A 23,554-nucleotide genomic window follows, 5' to 3' on the forward strand; every position below is an offset into this window, starting at 1 on the left:
GTCTCTGAAGACTGAAACTGAAATTATTCAAGCTGCATTCCATTGTTTTTTCCTCCACTGTGCCTCTCGGGACAGATTGCAACTCGGGCGTTGTCTTGCTCCAATAAGAAAAGTCTAGCAAGGATCCCTCTGAGAGGGAACACCCGCAACCGCACCCCACCTGGGCCTTGTCAGTGAGGTCCTTTTGAGTCCTGTGGCAGAGTGAGCACAGGACTCACGCTTTTTAGTTTTAATGCACATCAAAGGGAAATAAAATACATTTAGGTGCACACAAAAGGTACTATTTATTTCGAAGTACTTTAACCAGAAGGTTGTTTAAATACCCAGAAGCGCATAAAACTATTGAAAAAGGGATAAAGAAGTGAAGAAAAAAGTATCAGCAAAGTAAAGTATTAGCACCAGCCCTGGCACTGAAGTAGACTTCTTTTTAGGCAGATGTGCCTATGTGAGTAGGCAAAACTGGTGTGAGCCATTGCCCCCGCTGCATGCTTTGGAGGGCGGAAGAAATATGGGAATGACATTTGAACAGGCCAGCGGATAAAGATAGCTGATGCAAGGACCCTTTGTGTATTTAGCAGGACACCCAAAACTGTCTCATGCCAGACCTAAAAATATATTGATAAAGCCTTTACTGGTGTGCGCGCAGTAGCATTACTGTCAAAATCATAGGCACTCTGTTGATGCTGACCAACCAAAGACAAACTGTGAAATCCCCAGTGGCATCTAAGGGGTGAGCGAGGGGAGGCAATGAGTCTGATGGTGCAAGCCACCTTTCGTGACATCACTTGTTGTTGTGACGTCAGCGTCCCCCCACCCACTTCTTTTTTTAGGACTTGTGCCCTGGGTGACAGTGAGGGAATCTGAGGAAGAGGTCATGGTGTCGAGGGGAAGCTAGGGTGAGATGAGCACTGGTGGAGAGTGGTAGTGAGGGAGTCTGAGGAGGAGGTCATGAGGGGGAGAGGCAGCTACAGAGAGATAAGGGGCACTGGTGGATGGTGGCAGTGAGGGAGTCCAAGGAGGAGGTCATGAGGGGGAGGGGCTATGGGGAGATGAGGGGCACTTGTGGCGTGAGGCAATCTGAGGAGGAGGTCACTAGGGGGCCATGGAGGGATGAGGGGCACTGTTGGAAGGTGGTAGTAAAGGTATTTACGGAGAAAGAGGTTATTAGTGTGGCGCCAAAAAAGACTTTCGCATCAGCGCTAAAGCCGGCCCTGTCATGGCCTTTCTGTTTTTGTTTATTTAATTAGCAGTCGGGTCATAAGGGCTACTGTGGAACATACTTTAAAGTGCATGCTAATTATATTTACTGCTACTTTCAATGTTTGAAGTTTGAAGGTGATTTTACTAATGTTTTTACCGGGAAAAATTAAAGTGGAGCCCGATGGTGCCTGATATGGCCCAAGGTCAGCTGTGAGATAAGGTGCACTGGAGAGAGGAGTAGTGGTAATCAAGCCTGTAAGGGAGAGCGTTGCCAAGTCCGGGGTCAAGTGGAGGTAGTAATGAAGAGGGATTCTCCCTGAAGGCTCGCACAGAGGGAGCCTGTAAGGGAGAGCGTTGCCAAGTCCGGGGTCAAGTGGAGGTAGTAATGAAGAGGGATTCTCCCTGCAGGCTCGCACAGAGGGAGCCTGTAAGGGAGTGCGTTACAGAGTCCGGGGTCAGGTGGAGGTAGTAATGAAGAGGGATTCTCCCTGAAGGCTCGCACAGAGGGAGCCTGTAAGGGAGAGCGTTGCCAAGTCCGGGGTCAAGTGGAGGTAGTAATGAAGAGGGATTCTCCCTGAAGGCTCGCACAGAGGGAGCCTGTAAGGGAGAGCGTTGCCAAGTCCGGGGTCAAGTGGAGGTAGTAATGAAGAGGGATTCTCCCTGCAGGCTCGCACAGAGGGAGCCTGTAAGGGAGTGCGTTACAGAGTCCGGGGTCAGGTGGAGGTAGTAATGAAGAGGGATTCTCCCTGAAGGCTCACACAGAGGGAGCCTGTAAGGGAGTGCGCTGCAGAGTCCGGGGTCAGGTGGAGGTAGTAATGAAGAGGGATTCTCCCTGAAGGCTCGCACAGAGGGAGCCTGTAAGGGAGTGCGTTGCCAAGTCCGGGGTCAAGTGGAGGTAGTAATGAAGAGGGATTCTCCCTGAAGGCTCGCACAGAGGGAGCCTGTAAGGGAGTGCGTTACAGAGTCCGGGGTCAAGTGGAGGTAGTAATGAAGAGGGATTCTCCCTGAAGGCTCGCACAGAGGGAGCCTGTAAGGGAGAGCGTTGCCAAGTCCGGGGTCAAGTGGAGGTAGTAATGAAGAGGGATTCTCCCTGAAGGCTCGCACAGAGGGAGCCTGTAAGGGAGTGCGTTGCAGAGTCCGGGGTCAGGTGGAGGTAGTAATGAAGAGGGATTCTCCCTGAAGGCTCGCACAGAGGGAGCCTGTAAGGGAGTGCACTACAGAGTCCGGGGTCAGGCAGAGGTAGTAATGAAGAGGGATTCTCCCTGAAGGCTCGCACAGAGGGAGCCTGTAAGGGAGTGCGCTGCAGAGTCCGGGGTCAGGCAGAGGTAGTAATGAAGAGGGATTCTCCCTGAAGGCTCGCACAGAGGGAGCCTGTAAGGGAGTGCGTTACAGAGTCCGGGGTCAAGTGGAGGTAGTAATGAAGAGGGATTCTCCCTGAAGGCTCGCACAGAGGGAGCCTGTAAGGGAGTGCGTTGCAGAGTCCGGGGTCAGGTGGAGGTAGTAATGAAGAGGGATTCTCCCTGAAGGCTCGCACAGAGGGAGCCTGTAAGGGAGTGCACTACAGAGTCCGGGGTCAGGCAGAGGTAGTAATGAAGAGGGATTCTCCCTGAAGGCTCGCACAGAGGGAGCCTGTAAGGGAGTGCACTACAGAGTCCGGGGTCAGGCAGAGGTAGTAATGAAGAGGGATTCTCCCTGAAGGCTCGCACAGAGGGAGCCTGTAAGGGAGTGCGCTGCAGAGTCCGGGGTCAGGCAGAGGTAGTAATGAAGAGGGATTCTCCCTGAAGGCTCGCACAGAGGGAGCCTGTAAGGGAGTGCGCTGCAGAGTCCGGGGTCAGGCAGAGGTAGTAATGAAGAGGGATTCTCCCTGAAGGCTCGCACAGAGGGAGCCTGTAAGGGAGTGCGCTGCAGAGTCCGGGGTCAGGTGGAGGTAGTAATGAAGAGGGATTCTCCCTGAAGGCTCAAACAGATGGAGCCTGAGTAGTATCACTTGCCTGATACTCCTACCTCAGCAGCCTCCTCTTCCCATCAAAGGAACATTACATGGAAAGTGATAATATTTAGAAAGAGAGTTGGAAAAGAGTGAGTTTTACTGGTCCTATTTTTCTTGTTTCTTCTGAATATTCAAGGAGTGCCGCAGCGCCGGAACAGTTTGTCCCGGGTCTTGGATAGAGTTGAACAAGTTCCCATGGCCCCCACAACTGTGTTTAAGGATTGTGATCATAATGTGTCGCCCCTCCCTGTATTTTAGCTTTGGGCCCCCAGGCAGGCTGTGCACCATGTGTGTGCTCAGGCTGCTGTGGAGGAGAGATGCACTATTACAAGCTGGTTTTGGGAACCAAGAGCACCCGTCTTTTCATTCCCAGGGAGTTGGTTGCTTCTGCTTGGAAGTAATGACCGGGAGCGACCCCTGGTTGTTGCCTTTGGGCCACCAGAGTGGGCTTTGTATCTGGTCTGTGTTGGCAAGGTGGAGCTGACTGACCCCTTTGTGCTGCGTTTAATTTTAAGGGCACACAGTGAGTCATTCCCTGTGAATAATTAATTTGCTGTTTTTGAAAGATAAAGAATCACAGATTTCGACCCTGTTAAGTTAGTTTTGGGTCCACAGAGCACATCACGTTTGTGCAGGTCCCCACTGCTTTAATGGGGGGGACCATGATGTATGGTCATTTAATGTCAGCTGTAGATGAAGGTTACATGAACAGTGTCATGTATGTGCATGTTTGCATTGTGCTGAGGGGATTACCAGGTAATTGTTTACGCAGCTCTCTGATGGATGTCACAGGCGGTTTTTCTGAGTCCCCAGATAGATCATGCAGTCTGTGTGTTCTCTTTTGTACTGCCAGTCACCGCTGTATTCAACTGTGTAGCCTTGGACCGTGTCATATATGTGCATGTAAGTTGCATGATCAAGGTAACTATTAGCGGCGATACTTGGTGTCTCTCGGACCTCTTTGAAGTGCATGCTGAGGGATAGCCCCGGGTGCCACAAGCTCTAGCTATGCCACTGAGGAAGATGGGGAAATGAACTGAAACAGCGCCTAGCAGCGAGGAGGCGAGGCAGCGCCAGCACGAACAGCCTGCGTTGTCAAATATGACGAGGAGAAGCAAACACAGAGACAGGGAGGGGAGACAGCTGTTTCCGCTCATGACTGACTCGTTGATCTATTATGATTTATCCGAACATTCAAGAGAAATGCCTTTTCGGGCATAAACATATATAACAGCACGGTAATCTGCCACATCATACAAATCATGAAATGTTCTTGGCAACACATGCAGCTCCTCAATGGTGTAACCGGCCTCACCAAGCGCTTCCCTCACAAATCCCTCTTCCAACGACAGATGAGGCCACTTGTAGCTCCCAAGCATGTAAAATGTCTGTTCGAGGCACGACACCAGGATGAGATGCCCACCATCTTTCAACAGCGAGGACACGTTTTTCAGGGCCCTGCAAAAGCCCTCGTTTTCCATCACGTGACACTCCAAACAATTTTCCAAGAAGAGGCAGTCAGCCTGGGGCAGGACGTACGGACACAATGGGTTACTTTTGCTGACGTCATATCTGACAACTTGTTTGATCATTCTTTTAAACATGTTTTGCTTCTCAAGCCAGGATTCCCTAAAAAAAAGATATAGATACAGTTAATTCCATGCATTATCAGTGGGCAGCCCCAGCAGTGCTCGAGCGGACAGTGCCTACAGGCACTGACATACATATATATATATATATTTCCATTTTCACTGCTCCAGTCCTTTCAGTCGGGTCGGTAGGTGCACTCAGGCTGCCTCTATTATCTTGAAAATCACGCCTCAAAAGAAGAGATAGAGACCTGTGCCATACTACTGCTGATTCATGTTACATATTTATACATTGGCGCGTTTTACCTCCTGGCGGGGCCACCATGGACATTCAATCACTCGTCTCTGAAGGGCACGGCAGCTCTGAGAGTGACTGGGCACCGAGGCGAGTCCGCTCTGCCCACGATCAACCCCTCTGGCGGCCATCAGCATCCTGGGCAGACGCAGCACCGAGGCCAAGGGGGCACGGCAGCTCTGAGAGTGACTGTGCACCGCGGAGAGTCCGCTCTGCCCAATATCAACCCCTCCGGCGGCCATCAGCATCCTGGGCAGACGCAGCACCGAGGCCAAGGGGGCACGGCAGCTCTGAGAGTGACTGTGCACCGAGGCGAGTCCGCTCTGCCCAAGATCAACCCCTCCGGCGGCCATCAGCATCCTGAGCAGACGCAGCACCGAGGCCAAGGGGGCACGTCAGCTCTGTGACTGTGCACCGCGCAGAGTCCGCTCTGCCCAAGATCAACCCCTCCGGCGGCCATCAGCATCCTGAGCAGACGCAGCACCGAGGCCAAGGGGGCATGGCAGCTCTGAGAGTGACTGTGCACCGAGGCGAGTCCGCTCTGCCCAAGATCAACCCCTCTGGCAGCCATCAGCATCCTGAGCAGACGCAGCACCGAGGCCAAGGGGGCACGGCAGCTCTGAGAGTGACTGTGCATCGCGGCGAGTTCGCTCTGCCAAAGATCAACCCCTCCGGCGGCCATCAGCATCCTGAGCAGACGCAGCACCGAGGCCAAGGGGGCACGGCAGCTCTGAGAGTGACTGTGCACCGCGGAGAGTCCGCTCTGCCCAAGATCAACCCCTCTGGCAGCCATCAGCATCCTGAGCAGACGCAGCACAGAGGCCAAGGGGGCACGGCAGCTCTGAGAGTGACTGTGCACCGCGCAGAGTCCGCTCTGCCCAAGATCAACCCCTCTGGCGGCCATCAGCATCCTGAGCAGACGCTGCACCGAGGCCAAGGGGGCACGGCAGCTCTGAGAGTGACTGTGCACCGCGGAGAGTCCGCTCTGCCCAAGATCAACCCCTCTGGCGGCCATCAGCATCCTGAGCAGACGCAGCACCGAGGCCAAGGGGGCACGGCAGCTCTGAGAGTAACTGTGCACCGCGGCGAGTCCGCTCTGCCCAAGATCAACCCCTCTGGCGGCCATCAACATCCTGGGCAGACGCAGCACCGAGGCCAAGGGGGCACGGCAGCTCTGAGAGTGACTGTGCACCGCGGCGTGTCCGCTCTGCCCAAGATCAACCCCTCTGGCGGCCATCAGCATCCTGGGCAGACGCAGCACCGAGGCCAAGGGGGCACGGCAGCTCTGAGAGTGACTGTGCACCGCGGCGAGTCCGCTCTGCCCAAGATCAACCCCTCTGGCGGCCATCAGCATCCTGAGCAGACGCAGCACCGAGGCCAAGGGGGCACGGCAGCTCTGAGAGTGACTGTGCACCGCGGCGAGTCCGCTCTGCCCAAGATCAACCCCTCTGGCTGCCATCAGCATCCTGAGCAGACGCAGCACCGAGGCCAAGGGGGCACGGCAGCTCTGAGAGGGACTGTGCACCGCGGAGAGTCCGCTCTGCCCAAGATCAACCCCTCCGGCGGCCATCAGCATCCTGGGCAGACACCCTGGGCAGACACAGCACCGAGGCCAAGGGGGCACGGCAGCTCTGAGAGTGACTGTGCACCGCGGCGAGTCTGCTCTGCCCAAGGTCAACCCCTCCGGCGGCCATCAGCATCCTGAGCAGACGCAGCACCGAGGCCAAGGGGGCACGGCAGCTCTGAGAGTGACTGTGCACCGCGGCGAGTCCGCTCTGCCCAAGATCAACCCCTCCGGCGGCCATCAGCATCCTGAGCAGACGCAGCACCGAGGCCAAGGGGGCACGGCAGCTCTGAGAGTGACTGTGCACCGCGGAGAGTCCGCTCTGCCCAAGATCAACCCCTCTGGCGGCCATCAGCATCCTGAGCAGACGCAGCACCGAGGCCAAGGGTGTGCGGCAGCTCTGAGAGTGACTGTGCACCGCGCAGAGTCCGCTCTGCCCAAGATCAACCCCTCTGGCGGCCATCAGCATCCTGAGAAGACGCAGCACCGAGGCCAAGGGAGCACGGCAGCTCTGAGAGTGACTCTGCACCGCGGAGAGTCCGCTCTGCCCAAGATCAACCCCTCTGGCAGCCATCAGCATCCTGAGCAGACGCAGCACCGAGGCCAAGGGGGCATGGCAGCTCTGAGAGTGACAGTGCACCGCGGCGAGTCCGCTCTGCCCAAGATCAACCCCTCTGGCTGCCATCAGCATCCTGAGCAGACGCAGCACCGAGGCCAAGGGGGCACGGCAGCTCTGAGAGTGACTGTGCACCGCGGCGAGTCCGCTCTGCCCAAGATCAACCCCTCTGGCTGCCATCAGCATCCTGAGCAGACGCAGCACCGAGGCCAAGGGGGCACGGCAGCTCTGAGAGTGACTGTGCACCGAGGCGAGTCCGCTCTGCCCAAGATCAACCCCTCCGGCGGCCATCAGTATCCTGAGCAGACGCAGCACCGAGGCCAAGGGGGCACGGCAGCTCTGAGAGTGACTGTGCACCGCGGAGAGTCCGCTCTGCCCAAGATCAACCCCTCTGGCGGCCATCAGCATCCTGAGCAGACGCAGCACCGAGGCCAAGGGTGCACGGCAGCTCTGAGAGTGACTGTGCACCGCGGCGAGTCCGCTCTGCCCAAGATCAACCCCTCTGGCGGCCATCAGCATCCTGAGAAGACGCAGCACCGAGGCCAAGGGAGCACGGCAGCTCTGAGAGTGACTCTGCACCGCGGAGAGTCCGCTCTGCCCAAGATCAACCCCTCTGGTGGCCATCAGCATCCTGAGCAGACGCAGCACCGAGGCCAAGGGGGCACGGCAGCTCTGAGAGTGACTGTGCACCGCGGAGTGTCCGCTCTGCCCAAGATCAACCCCTCTGGCGGCCATCAGCATCCTGAGCAGACGCAGCACCGAGGCCAAGGGGGCACGGCAGCTCTGAGAGTGACTGTGCACCGCGGCGAGTCCGCTCTGCCCAAGATCAACCGCTCTGGCGGCCATCAACATCCTGGGCAGATGCAGCACCGAGGCCAAGGGTGCACGGCAGCTCTGAGAGTGACTGTGCACCGCGGCGAGTCCGCTCTGCCCAAGATCAACCCCTCTGGCGGCCATCAGCATCCTGAGCAGACGCAGCACCGAGGCCAAGGGGGCACGTCAGCTCTGAGAGTGACTGTGCACCGCGGCGAGTCCGCTCTGCCCAAGATCAACCCCTCTGGCAGCCATCAGCATCCTGAGCAGACACCCTGGGCAGACACAGCACCGAGGCCAAGGGGGCACGGCAGCTCTGAGAGTGACTGTGCACCGAGGCGAGTCCGCTCTGCCCAAGATCAACCCCTCTGGCGGCCATCAACATCCTGGGCAGACGCAGCACCGAGGCCAAGGGGGCACGGCAGCTCTGAGAGTGACTGTGCACCGCGGAGAGTCCGCTCTGCCCAAGATCAACCCCTCTGGCGGCCATCAGCATCCTGAGCAGACGCAGCACCGAGGCCAAGGGTGCACGGCAGCTCTGAGAGTGACTGTGCACCGCGCAGAGTCCGCTCTGCCCAAGATCAACCCCTCTGGCGGCCATCAGCATCCTGAGCAGACGCAGCACCGAGGCCAAGGGGGCACGGCAGCTCTGAGAGTGACTGTGCACCGCGGCGAATCCGCTCTGCCCAAGATCAACCCCTCTGGCGGCCATCAACATCCTGAGCAGACGCAGCACCGAGGCCAAGGGGACACGGCAGCTCTGAGAGTGACTGTGCACCGCGGAGAGTCCGCTGTGCCCAAGATCAACCCCTCTGGCGGCCATCAACATCCTGAGCAGACGCAGCACCGAGGCCAAGGGGGCACGGCAGCTCTGAGAGTGACTGTGCACCGCGGAGAGTCCGCTCTGCCCAAGATCAACCCCTCTGGCGGCCATCAGCATCCTGAGCAGACGCAGCACCGAGGCCAAGGGGGCACGGCAGCTCTGAGAGTGACTGTGCACCGCGGCGAGTCCGCTCTGCCCAAGATCAACCCCTCTGGCGGCCATCAACATCCTGAGAAGACGCAGCACCGAGGCCAAGGGTGCACGGCAGCTCTGAGAGTGACTGTGCACCACGGAGAGTCCGCTGTGCCCAAGATCAACCCCTCCGGCGGCCATCAGCATCCTGGGCAGATGCAGCACCGAGGCCAAGGGGGCACGGCAGCTCTGAGAGTGACTGTGCACCGCGGCGAGTCCGCTCTGCCCAAGATCAACCCCTCTGGCGGCCATCAACATCCTGGGCAGACGCAGCACCGAGGCCAAGGGGGCACGGCAGCTCTGAGAGTGACTGTGCACCGCGGCGTGTCCGCTCTGCCCAAGATCAACCCCTCTGGCGGCCATCAACATCCTGAGCAGACGCAGCACCGAGGCCAAGGGGGCACGGCAGCTCTGAGAGTGACTGTGCACCGCGGCGAGTCCGCTCTGCCCAAGATCAACCCCTCTGGCGGCCATCAACATCCTGAGAAGACGCAGCACCGAGGCCAAGGGTGCACGGCAGCTCTGAGAGTGACTGTGCACCACGGAGAGTCCGCTGTGCCCAAGATCAACCCCTCCGGCGGCCATCAGCATCCTGGGCAGACGCAGCACCGAGGCCAAGGGGACACGGCAGCTCTGAGAGTGACTGTGCACCGCGGCGAGTCCGCTCTGCCCAAGATCAACCCCTCTGGCGGCCATCAGCATCCTGAGAAGACGCAGCACCGAGGCCAAGGGAGCACGGCAGCTCTGAGAGTGACTCTGCACCGCGGAGAGTCCACTCTGCCCAAGATCAACCCCTCTGGCAGCCATCAGCATCCTGAGCAGACGCAGCACCGAGGCCAAGGGGGCACGGCAGCTCTGAGAGTGACTGTGCACCGTGGCGAGTCCGCTCTGCCCAAGATCAACCCCTCCGGCGGCCATCAGTAACCTGAGCAGACGCAGCACCGAGGCCAAGGGGGCACGGCAGCTCTGAGAGTGACTGTGCACCGCGGAGAGTCCGCTCTGCCCAAGATCAACCCCTCTGGCAGCCATCAGCATCCTGAGCAGACGCAGCACCGAGGCCAAGGGGGTACGGCAGCTCTGAGAGTGACTGTGCACCGCGCAGAGTCCGCTCTGCCCAAGATCAACCCCTCTGGCGGCCATCAGCATCCTGAGCAGACGCAGCACCAAGGCCAAGGGGGCATGGCAGCTCTGAGAGTGACTGTGCACCGAGGCGAGTCCGCTCTGCCCAAGATCAACCCCTCTGGCGGCCATCAACATCCTGGGCAGACGCAGCACCGAGGCCAAGGGGGCACGGCAGCTCTGAGAGTGACTGTGCACCGAGGCGAGTCCGCTCTGCCCAAGATCAACCCCTCTGGCAGCCATCAGCATCCTGAGCAGACGCAGCACCGAGGCCAAGGGGGCACGGCAGCTCTGAGAGTGACTGTGCACCGCGGCGAGTCCGCTCTGCCCAAGATCAACCCCTCTGGCGGCCATCAGCATCCTGAGCAGACGCAGCACCGAGGCCAAGGGGGCACGGCAGCTCTGAGAGTGACTGTGCACCGCGCAGAGTCCGCTCTGCCCAAGATCAACCCCTCTGGCGGCCATCAACATCCTGAGCAGACGCAGCACCGAGGCCAAGGGGGCACGGCAGCTCTGAGAGTGACTGTGCACCGCGGAGAGTCCGCTGTGCCCAAGATCAACCCCTCTGGCGGCCATCAACATCCTGGGCAGATGCAGCACCGAGGCCAAGGGGGCACGGCAGCTCTGAGAGTGACTGTGCACCGCGGCGAGTCCGCTCTGCCCAAGATCAACCCCTCTGGCGGCCATCAGCATCCTGAGCAGACGCAGCACCGAGGCCAAGGGGGCCCACACCGCCCCTCAACAAGCATTCAGGGTTATAGGTTTGCAGCTCTGTAACAACATGTTCAAACATTGTGAAAGAATTAACAGAAATGACACCCGTAAAGGCCTACAGGCTTTGACAGGCGTTTCAGAAAGAACTCAGGCGCGCTGTCTTAGTTGAAACCTTTCATCATAAATACATCAGAAATATGGTTTTCTAAAGCACCACTGAACATGGCTATAACATGGTTCGTTACACACATGTATTTGAAACACCACATGACAGACATAGGCACAGTCATAACATCACAAATAGGTACACAACTCAATTCAGCAAAAGACTCTACAACCCCCTTTATATAGAATGACTGCGGATCATCCGAGTGACCATCAATCCCCTGGGTGTGTCAGGAGGGACCCTGCGCCACACCCTCTCCGGATATGTAATCTCCTAGAAGATTCCAAGTAACGAACAGCCAGTCTGTACCCTTCAACAGAGATTCACAATCAATAGATCAGGCCTTTTGCCTTTGTCATAACATTTCATGCCAAAGAGTAGAGACCGATGACGTCACATACTTACTCCTTGCTCATTGGCCTGCCACTATCACCAGCTCAGGCCTATTATACTGAACATGAGGGTCTTCAAAAAGCGACCACCAGGCCTACCCCTATAAAAGAGCGAATATGAAAGTTTGCAAAAACAAAATGCAAGTCATTGCTGAGGGTTGACAGTGATCATCAGTGTGAAAATCCGCAATCTCCAAGTTGTTTCAGAGCGGCTAGCCAACTCAAAAATGTGGCCACTGCAGTTATCTTCACGTCATCAAACTCTCTAGAGCTTAGCACAGTTTCATGATAAACTCCATTGAAGGCCTCTGGGCCAGATGTGCGACCATTTCATTTTGCGCCTCACAGTTTGCGACGAATTGCGAGTTGCAAATTGCTAGGCGCACAATAAAATGTACAACAGTGTGTTTAACATGAATGACACTCTCGCAACTTGAGATGCCATTGGGAATGACATGTTCTCCCAGGGAGGGTGGCCTGCTGGGCTCAGCCGACCACCACGGCTGGGACTGCTTTGAAATAAAGCAGTTCTTTTTAAATGCAGCCCGTTTTCCTGGGGACCCCGCAATTACAGACGCAAAACACTAGTACATGGTTTTGAGACTCTCTATTTGGATGGGAACGCCCCTTCCAAATAGCGAGTCGCAAAACGTATTTAGCGAGGTGCAAATACATTGCAACTCGCTAAATAGGCTTTGTACATGGCCCATGATGTTTTTGAATGTGTAAACGGGGTCGCAAACTGTCAAACTGCCTGTGCAGGTCACATTTCGAGTGACATGTACCTGACATTGTTGGGCATTGCCTCTGGGATTTGTTTTGCTTATTTAAAAGCCAGTGTGAGTTCTACACAGCATTGCTTGTTCGCATACGTGTGAGCCTTTGTTTATTTGAAAGCAGTGTGGGAACTGTACCCCTGCCAGGTATGTGTGGTGGTCGCCAAGCACATTACATTTGTGGTCTGTGAAGTTTGAACTGTTTCCATGCATTTCTGGGTGAAAGGAATAGCACAGCTCAGTAGGATTCTATTAAATACTGCCCACCTTTGTAATGGTGCTTGTCAGGTGAAGATATTTGAAAGTGAAGGGTCAAGCCTCAACTTGGCACCATAACCTTCAAGCTTCATTTTGACATTTGTTATATTACTGGAACTTTTAAAGCACCCTATACCCTGAGGTGTCAAAGCGCCCAACGCCAAACAGAAAACAGACAAGCCCGAAAACTGAGGGCGATGGAGAGAGAAAGCCATGTTTTCAGAACATGCCTAGAGCGTCAGCTTCTGGGAGGTGGGTGGCCAGGGTATTCCAGAGTTTGGCAGCAGCCACTGAGATGCACTGACCTCCCCATCTGGCCTCGCGGAATCTAAGAACCAGCACCTGCTTGTGAAAGGAGAATCTGAGAAGCCTACTCAGGGAATTCTACTGAAAACAGGAGTTAAGTTGGCTAGAGCCTTTCTGACGCAAAGCTGAAACATATAAATAATCCTTTATTTAACTGGATGCCAGCGGAGCGACGGAATCCCTTCTCTGGCCAGAAGATGCCTCGTGGTGTTAAGGATAAGCTTGGCAGCCGTGTTCTGGGCAACTTGAAGTTTGTTACCACAGGAAGCATTCTTATTGCGGTACAGAGAGTTGCAGTAATCTAATCACAAGTTAATAAGTAGGGGAGAGGAGAACGGCTAGGGCGGTCGACCTTTAATCTGGGGAGCCAGGTTCGAGTCTCGGCAATGTCGCTGAACATCCTGTGATTCTGGGCAAATCACTTAGGGCCATATGTATGAAGGCAATTTTGCGATCGCAAATGCTGAAATTTGCAGAATTTCGGCGTTTGCAATCGCAAATCAGTAGTGTCCAATGTATGACACAAAACACCCCTCGCAAAATAAGGAATCGCAAATTTTGCGATTCCCTATTTTGCGATTGCATTTAAGGAATCGCAAATTGTGATTCCTTAAATGCAATGTAAGAAGCACAATAAAAGTGCGATTTGGCCATAAGGAATCACAATTTACCACCAACTTCAAGTTGGTGGCAACATGCGATTCCTTTGAAAAGTGCACTTTTGAGCATTTTTCAAAGTGCCATGTGACTCACATACATGCCCTTAGGGCATGCATGTGTGCCACATGTGCACACATGCACATTTCAGGGGTGCAAGAGGGTGTCCTTTTGACACCCTGGCACCCTTGAAAATGCAAACTCAATTTGCGATTCTCTAATTGCGAATCGCAAATTGAGAATGTCTTCCCATTTATTCCAATGGGCCTCTAGGCCCATAGGAATGAATAGGGAGGTATTCCTTAAATTGCGAACATGCTGGACATGCAGTGATCGAACGTCTCAGCTGCAGAAGTCAGGTCCATCGGGGTCTTATCAGTGAATGACCATACGTGGAACCCAAACATACGCACCGCCTCAGCCAGCGGAGTGACATTCATAATAAAACGAGTTGGACTCAGGAGCAGCCCTGAGGGGCCCCTCAAGGAAGGCTAAGAGCTTCTGTGTTAAAACTCCAGAACTAACCATCTGTGCTCCATTGGTAAGAAAAGAGCAGAGGCGGGAAGGCCGGACCCTGCAGCCCTGATCTGCCGCCTTTGAGTCCTCCGTGCCAGTGTGACGGTATTGAATGCTGCTGACAAATCCAGCATCACCTCCGATCGACCTGGCAGTGAATGTTGTGAGCACCCCTGATATGAGCAGATTCTGAGCCATGCTGTGAGGGATCAGGATAGCGCGAGCCTCCATGGGGCACTTTCAAGGAAAGTTAAACGTGGGGATTTTGGGGGGGTCTCATGGACATGTTCTTTTTCAGTCTGCTGAAGCTACAGAAGGCAGGATCATTGTAAGGTTTCAACTGGAAAGCAAATTATTACATTGGTTTTTACCAAAACCCAGAAACAGTACACGTAAGCGTTCTAAAAACGTGGCCGCAATGGCACCCATGTTGTGTCCATGTTTCTATGCATGACATGACGGTGCCAACATATGACTACCTACTGGGCAGGTGGAAGAGTAGCTGACTTTTCAGGACATTATGGCTTTCCTCGGCTCTTCCTGCCTCTGCTTGTTTTCTGTGGTCAGCATGTAGAATAATTATTGAAGATGTGTCCAGATGGCCTTCCTATTGGCAAAGCAAAGTATCTCCATGTTCTTACCACCACAGGTGTTCATAAATAGCACCTAAGATTGGAAGCCCTATATTTAACAGCCATGCACTGCTGAGGTTTTTTGGGATGATGCATTAATCTGAGTTTTGTGTACATTTCATTGATTATGCAGATGGGACCTGGGTAGATTGTTCTAATTCATTAAGATTGGGGATGCCTCAAGCAGTGAGAAAACTGAGTGTGAGGCACCACCTTTTAGGACATATATGCTGGCTGGGCACTGGACTGGGTGAGGAAAGCATGCTTATACCAGGCCATACAAATGGAACTCCACCTACTGTTAGAAGTGCTTTACTCTGAATGGTCCCTGGAGGCTCATCACAGAGGAGATACCTGAGGGTAGAATGTATGTGGGTATTAGGGTTTCACCCTGCTACTCAAAGACGGAGGGCTACCAGCACCACACCCCTTGTGTATGTCAGAAAATCCTCTATAAAACAGTGCCTGACATACGTTTGGAATCCTAAATTTTGTTTAATAAATATCGTGCTATTAGGAACATTTTCAATTATTAAATAAAAAGAAATAAAATGAAAGAGAAGGATCAGCTGGCGAGATGGCTCCCCGAGGAGAGTGTTTGCTGCTGGCGGGTTCATGAGCTGGGATCCGGCCTGGCAAGGTCCATTTCATACTCGGTCACTTTACAGATAACAGCAGAGCACACAGATGCGGTGTTGAGCACGATACAAGAAGCAGGTGTTCTTTTAGGAATACAAAGGTCAGAGCAGAACCCTTACCTGTTGCCCTGAAGCTCACACGTCAGCTGGGCAGCGTGGCTGCAGTCCAGAGCCCCGGGGGCGCTCGCCCTCCATCTCTCCACCTCCACGACGGCCTGGGCAGTCGAGTTGCCGATAATAATCTCGGTGAAACATTCTAAGACCGGAAAAAGGAACTGGAAGTAAAGCCCGATGGACAGCTGAATCAGCATCTCTCCCTTCACTCGACCTGCAGAGAAAAGGGTCACAATTCCAGTTATTAGTGAACGTCGGAAGAAAGCCAATGAGAATGCGTCTCTATACCACTCTTTCAAGTTTGCATTAGACCCAGATCATGGAACATGTCTGCACTTTGCAGACACATATTATAGGCGTATAGCCCACTGCGGAGGATTGAACCCATGTTATATAGAGAGGGAAAGGGCCTTTAACAAGTGGTATAGCCCAAGGCAGAAGGGGTCTAAAGTTTTTAGAACATTCCACACTGAAGGTAAAATGTTCTAAATTAAAAATGGAGAAACACAAAAGCAGGCGTTAAAACTGAGGGACAGCAGTCGCGCGCCAGTCAGTATCACCCCTGCGCCGCCCCACTGGATTCAGTGATCACAATTAGAATTATTATTAGATAATAGACCTGCCTTATGAGCACCCCCCATTCAACTCTCTTTCAACACTGCCTGAGACTCAGGTAATGGGACATTAATGAAAATTAATATATCATTTGTGAAAAGGAAATGTAATATGTGAAGCCTACATCAGACACAAGATGCACGTGAGACTGAGCTGCCCAGCGATATGGAAAGGCCAACAGCGAAGGGCAAAGGCCACGAGGGGCACCCAGAGACTTGGACTCTGCTATGATCGATAAGCATAACTTGCCAGCCATAGATCGATTGCACTCAAGTAGTAAGAAGGGCATGATATGACCAGAGGATATTTGCTTTTCCAAACCCGCGAAGTTGCCAGGCGATTATTTTTGATGCGTGAACCTTTTGATTTGGGTTCTTTTAGGGCACAGTGGTCTTCTAGGGCAATTCCTTTACAGTGACATCTAATTTCATTTACATGGTGTGAAAACAAATCCAAGTCTGCTGAAGGTTTGGTTAGTTGTTGCAGAGAGGCTCATTGCTGAATCTTGAGACTTCCAATCACTTGATTGGCCACTGCGATGAAGAAAGGGATAATGAGGGAATGTGAATGATCCAATGATAATATGAACTCTGGAGGAACGGAGGGTCTGGGTGTTCCCCCTCAACAACTGACCCCTACCATTGGCTGTACTTCAAGGTTCAGCCCTAAGACCTTTGACCTCCACAGCATCTCCCTTGTTGACATCATCTCCTCCATCGAGTTCCTCTTTCATCCTTGATTCATTTCTCGTGTCCCCTCCTTGTCACCCTCTCATCTTCAAAGCGCTTCACTATTTGCCTGCACTCTCTGGCAGGTGCGGTTCACATTAACAACAAAGTCCAGCTTGGAATTAAACTGTCCAGATACTTTTATTGCTAAAGAATTCTAGGTTTTAGCAAAAAAAAACTCTTAATGACTGACTAACCTGTAAACACATATGTATGTCTGCACTCGATGTTTGAACAGAACAGCAATATTGTGATACAAAACTATTGTGTCTCGAATATAAGCCATCAAAAATATCATGGACAGGAATAACATAGGTAAAAATATCATTTTTAGTCTTGCTTTTAATATCTTAGTAAAAAATATTGATTTAACAAATATTGTTGCATGTAATATTGTTTGTACATGTCAATTAGTTTGTCATTTATTATAGTGTGTTTTATTGTATTTTATATATTTGTGTTTTAAGTAAGGTGTTTTGTTTTAGTTATAGAAAAGCTGAATTTTTTATAAATATATGTTTTTATCCATATAAATACCGGTTAAATAATTATTTTTAGTAGCAGATATGGGGGTTATAGGGGATAAGGGTGGAACATTTTTGAAAAGATGTATATTTTAAATTACCATCATATTATTCATTTTAATTATTGATTTTTAAATTGTATTTTGTGCTATTAATGTTTTTTTTTATTTTTTATTTTAATATATATATATATATATATATATATGTATATATATTACCTACTGGCAGTCGCCAGTAGGTAGTTATAGTTAGGACCTATTTTCCATAGGAAATCCACAACATTCTATTTGGAATAACGTTGGCGCCGATTGATAAATCTTCGCGAAATTTACCAAACTTTTGGCCAGCTTCAGTCCGCTCCTATCCTGAAAATTTCACGGTGATTCATCAAGCGGGGGCCGAGAAAAAAGGGGGGTCCCAAAATGCGTTTTCCCCATGCATTTTCCCATAGGACCTGTTGACGCAGCTACAATCCGAACTGCTGAACGGAATTACACCAAATTTGGCAAAGAGGTAGTCCTCAGGTCAGACTTGTGCCTTTTACTTAAATGGTGTAAATCCGTTCATTAGTTCCTGATAAAATTAGAGTTAAAAAGATATATATATCTGGGCGGAGCCTAACCACACATCTCATCGTGAGATCTGATTGGCTGTCAGTACTTCATCCAGGAAGTGTTGGCAGCCATCTTGGGACCAATATACATGATAGCACCTCATTAAAAAGCATTGTAGTTAATAGAAGGTTTTAAGACTTTGGTTACATTATAAACCATTTGTTGATGGTACCATACTCATTTTAGGAATTGTGGTGTTTTCTAACGTGATCTTACCATGTGAAAAAGCCTTCTGCTGTGATATCATTAATCATGTTTGAGAGAAAACTATTTTCTCATGCTTTTCCCACAGAGGTTTGGAAGGTGATCTATAAGCTAAACTGAGAGCATATTTTCTGTAAATTCACATTATCTTTCTCAGTCATGTGAGAATGAAGTCTGACATTCTCAGTAAAACATGTACATCCAACAAGGGCAGAGATTGTCAGTTGATTCCTTTGTGCAGCTTCCCAGAGTGTTCTAAAGAACAACTAGAGCGCTAACAGTCCTACTTATGACAAACGTATTGCACACCTGAAGCCATCTTGATTGGAATAAAGTGGTAACTCTTAAAACATTTAATTTAAAAAGGAACACTATGAGGGGGTTCATTTTGCCATAGAAATTATGATTAATGCTGCAGAAAGAAAAATTAGGGCACATTTTGACTTCTCAAATCCTCTTCTATTTCATAAACAAATTCTGACATGCAGACTGAAACATGCACTTTCAATACCAGCAGCAGACTTCCATGGTGAGCAGTAGCTTTACTACAGTGATCTAATGAGCAACTAGAGTGCTAACATTCAGAATTTATGGCAAATGTGTGACATATCTGAATGCCTTCTTGATGGAATCAAAGTAAAAAACTGAAAGTATTTCCTACTGAGGAGACTGCAGTAAATAAGGAAATTAGGAAACTTCATAACAAATAAATCTCCAAGATGGCCACCAGAGACAAAAGAGCCCAAATGTAGCCCAAATATCACCCAGATGTAGCCCAAGTATAGCCCAATGTCAGAATGTCCCAGAGTGTTCTAACGAACAACTAGAGTGCTAACAGTCTTACTTATGACAAAAGTATGGCACACCTGAAGCCATCTTGATTGGAATAAAGTGGTAACACTTAAAACATTTAATTTACAAAGGAACAAAATGAGGGGGTTCATTTTGCCATTGAAATTATGATTACTGCTGCAGAAACAAAAATGAGGGCACATTTTGACTTCTCAAATCCTCTTCTGTTTCATAAAAAAATTCTGACATGCAGACTGAAACATGTACTTTGAATTCCAGCAGCAGACTTCCCTCTTGAGCAGTAGCTTTACTACAGTGATCTAATGAGCAACTAGAGTGCTAACATTCAGAATTTATGGCAAATGTGTGACACATCTGAATGTCTTCTTGATGGAACCAAAGTAAAAAACTGAAAGTATTTCCTACTGAGGAGACTGCAGTAAATGAGGAAATTAGGAAACTTCATAACAAATAAATCTCCCAAGATGGCCACCAGAGACAAAAGAGCCCAAATGCAGCACAAATATCACACAGATGTAGCCCACATGTAGCCCAATGACAGAAGTGTGCAAAACACTTATTTTTTGTGTATTGCAGTTTTATATAGTGCAGACTTGTCAGGTATTGGAGTGCTTTACATGAGCATTGGTTACATCACACAAATATCAAATTCATTTTGTTGGTAGACATGGGGAGATTAAGTGATTTGACCAGAATCACAGAATGTTGAGCTGAAGCAGAAACTCCAACCTGGTTCCCCAGTTGCAAAGTCTGCAGCTCTGGAAGTAACACCACATCCTCTCCCCTAAGTACAACAGTTAATCAAGTGGTCAACTGGGAAAAACATTTTTACAAATAATTTAAAAGTTTTTTGTTGCTATTTGAAAACTCAGAAAATATGTCCTCATTTTAGTTTTTTAGAGCACTAACCATAATTTTGATGCAAATAAGACCCTCTCATATATGTAATTTCTAAAGGAAATGCTCTAGGTATTACAGTTTTGATTACATCAAGATGACGTCAGGCGTTCCACACTTTTGTAATAAATATAGAATGTTAGCAATCTAGTTGGTCAACAACCGCCTCACATTCTACACTCCCACCCGCCAGCTACGATCGACCAGCCATGCCCTTGTCGCCGTTCCACGCATCCGAAGAGCCACCATGGGAGGAAGATCCTTCTCCTACCTGGCAGCTTAGACTTGGAACTCCCTCCCCATCCACCTCCGCCTGACCCAAGACCACCTCTCCTTCAGGAAGCAACTCAAGACCTGGCTGTTCGAGCAGTAGCGGACCCCCCTCCCCTAGCGCCTTGAGACCCTCCGGGTGATTAGCGCGCTTTACAAATGTCTTGATTGATTGATTGATTGAGGACAGGGGCACAGACTCTGAAAATTGAAGGCAAGTAGGAAAGTGCAGAGGCAACAATTTGACCACACTGGGCAGGCAGGAAAGGCAGTGGCAGCACAACAGACTATGGAGGGCAGTGGAAAGGGGGGCAGGGGCAGCAAACAAAAAATACAGGACTGTCAAGAGAGGCTGTGGCAATATAATAGACCATTGTGGGCAGAAGGAAGAGGCAGTGGTAGTACAACCATTCATGCCAACAGACCCGTTCCAGCCAGGAAACGTCTAATGTTTTTAAGTTCAAATGGGTTTTATTTGATCTGTCTCCTGTCTACAATCTCCTCTTTTTCAATGTAACTCAAAGGGGAAAATCAATACCCCAGTTTTTTTTCAAAATCTCCCTCTTACCAGGTTCAAAATGTTTGCACGTATGGTACATTGGATCATGGTAGGCAAGAGGAATTGGGGTAGGGACATGGACTCGGATAACAAAGGACAGGAGGGACATGGAGAGGTGCACCAAACTGACCCTACAGGGCAGGCATCAGGGTTTGCAGCAGCACAATACACCACACAGGACATGCAGGACGGAAGTGCAGCACAACAATCCATAGAAAGCAATAGGGAGGGGACAGGACCATGCACATGGACAACAGAGAACAGAGGGGAAAGAGGCAATGGCAGCTTGCTGACCATAATGGACAGCCAGGAGAGAAAGCTGCAGCGGGGGGTGTGTGACTGCCCAAAGATGTGTGAATAGTTGATTCAGTAGGTATATGAAGTTAAAACTACATGTTATAACAGTTGTTTGTGGGAGTGAATATCTTTATGGGTGTGGCGATGAGCAAATATATGTCTCAATGCTACATGTCCAATAAACTAGAAAAATAAAAGCCAGTGTATGTGTCAGTTATTGTATATAAATAAGTATACATAAGACTCAGTGATTGTAAGAGTGACTGTATGGATAACTGTATAGTTGAAATAGCGATTTTATAACACACTAAGTACGAGCTATTATCTATATGAATAGATGAAGTGGTGTTTTTATAAGTGTATAGCTAAGTAAAAGTAAGTATGATCCATTGTTTGCATAAGTGAGTAGGATGACTTCGTAAGTGATTAGGATGTGTGCTGGTGTGTAATGTCGATATAGGTGTATAAGTATATTTGATAGTGTTCTATTGATCATTGACAGCATGTTTGAGTGAATCTATAGGTAAGTGATTAGATGTGTGTATAGATCTAGGAATCACTGAGTGGGTGTTTAGAAACTTGTATTTGTGTGTCAATGGTTTTAAATCTGGCACTCTGTATTTTACAGTGAGTGATGAAAGGTTATATTAGTGTATGATGAGGTGTATCTGATTGTCACGTGGATGATGTCATCGGTGATGTCATCAGTGATGTCACTCACCATGTCATGAATGATGTAATATGTGACATCATCATCACTGGATTGTGGGCGCGCGAGATGTAGTTAGTACAACTAACTATATCACAGGAATTTCAATGGTTTTGGTCGAGTGAAATGTCCAGTTAACTATAACAGCCCTAAAACCTATTTTTTTTTCAGTGAATTTCTAAGGTTTTTTAAATGCTAATTCCAAACTATATCAGGCCTGAATCCTATGGTTTTTTCAGGGAATTTCTAAGGTTTTTTAAATGCTAATTCCTAACTAAATCAGGCCTGAAACCTATGTTTTTTTCAGTGAATTTCAAAGGTTTTTTAAATGCTAATTCCTAACTATATCAGGCCTGAAACCTATGGTTTTTTCAGTGAATTTCAAAGGTTTTGTAAATGACAATTTTTAATGTATTAATTGTTATACTGATTTTTTGATACTGATTTACTACATTGTTTAAACCGTTTATTTTTAGATATGTTATTTTTTTAAATACATTATACATTACAATACAAAATATACTATCTCAGAATGAATTACTTTAGTTTAAATACTTTGCAAATAGGCAATAGACTTTTAAGTACAATAGTTACAGTTGTTGCAATGGACAACACAATTTCAAACACAAAGCAACATTGAGCTCAATGTGAATTTCTAGTCAAATGCAATTAGTTACTTTATGGATTACTTTTCTAACCACAGGACTGGATCCTAGATTCAGTCCTTGGACATCTCCTGTAAACAGTTGAGTAAAAGCGTTTTGGTTACAGTAGTGATTTTTAAGGATTATTATTGTATTTTAAAAGTTGACACTTCGAAACATTTTCACATAGAATCCCCAATGTTATCCTATGGCAGAAAATTCACTTAGCAGGTATGTAGTGTTATCGTTACTTTTTCTTACTCAGTGGTGGATCCTGGATCAAGCACTGGCCAATCTCCTGTAAACTGTTGAAAGAATGTGTTTAAGTCATTCATACATTTTTTTAGGAATATTTTTAGTTTGTGAAAATAGACACAGAACATTTTCTGCTGAAAACCACACAATGGATTCCTATGGAAGGAAATGCAAGTTACTGGTAAGTATGCTTAGAATTACTTTTCAGGGTCAGTGCTGGGCTAAAAGATGCAGCCCTGGGTTCTCTCCTGATAACATGTGAGTAAATCGGAATTCGTAGTTCGGCTGATTTTAGAGGAATATTTGTATGTTTCAAAATTGGACACTTAGAAACTTTTCTGGTGAAAACCACACAATGGATTCCTATGGAAGGAAATACATGTTAATGGTAAGTACGCTTAGAATTAATTTTCAGGGTCAGTGCTGGGCTAAAAGATGCAGCACTGGGTTCTCTCCTGATAACAGGTGAGTAAATCGGAATTCGTAGTTCGGCTGATTTTAGAGGAATATGTGTACGTTTCAAAAATGGACACTTAGAAACTTTTCTGGTGAAAACCACACAATGGATTCCTATGGAAGGAAATACAAGTTACTGGTAAGTACGCTTAGAATTACTTTTTAGGTTCAGTGCTGGGCTAAAAGATGCAGACCTGGGTTCTCTCCTGATAACAGGTGAGTAAATCGGAATTCGTAGTTCAGCTGATTTTAGAGGAATATTTGTACGTTTCAAAATTGGACACTTAGAAACTTTTCTGGTGAGGCACAAGATGGCTGCCAACACTTCCTGATCTGGAGTGTTGACAGCCAATTAGAATACAGCTCATGCACGGCAGGGTGCGCGCTGGGTGCGCATAGGGTGCGCGGATCCTCCGAGGCCATAGATATATATGTACATTTAACTCTAATTTTCTCAGGAACTACTGAACGGATTTACACCATTTAAGCAAAAGGCACAAGTCTGAACTGAGGACTACCTTTTTGCCAAATGTGGTGTAATTCCGTTCAGCAGTTCGGGCTGTAGCTGCGGCTAAATGTCCTATGGGTAAATGCATGGG

The 23,554-nt window shown here is 49.4% G+C and overlaps 1 protein-coding gene across 1 annotated transcript in view; it reads right to left on the reverse strand.

Moving 5' to 3' along the window:
* Positions 1 to 265: 265 nt before the first annotated feature.
* LOC146829847 (nicotinamide N-methyltransferase-like) overlaps positions 266 to 23,554 on the reverse strand; it is a 72,036-nt gene continuing 48,747 nt past the window's right edge. Inside the window, exons 2-3 of the mRNA XM_085608517.1 lie at positions 15,377 to 15,584; positions 266 to 4,819 (exon numbers count right to left, since the gene is read on the reverse strand). Coding sequence (XP_085464643.1) covers positions 4,366 to 4,819; positions 15,377 to 15,584 — 662 coding nt within the window. The 3' untranslated portion in view covers positions 266 to 4,365. The remainder of the gene's footprint in view (positions 4,820 to 15,376; positions 15,585 to 23,554) is intronic.

This window comes from Triturus cristatus, chromosome 5_2 (assembly GCF_964204655.1).
Source record: "Triturus cristatus chromosome 5_2, aTriCri1.1, whole genome shotgun sequence".
Taxonomy (NCBI): domain Eukaryota; kingdom Metazoa; phylum Chordata; class Amphibia; order Caudata; family Salamandridae; genus Triturus; species Triturus cristatus.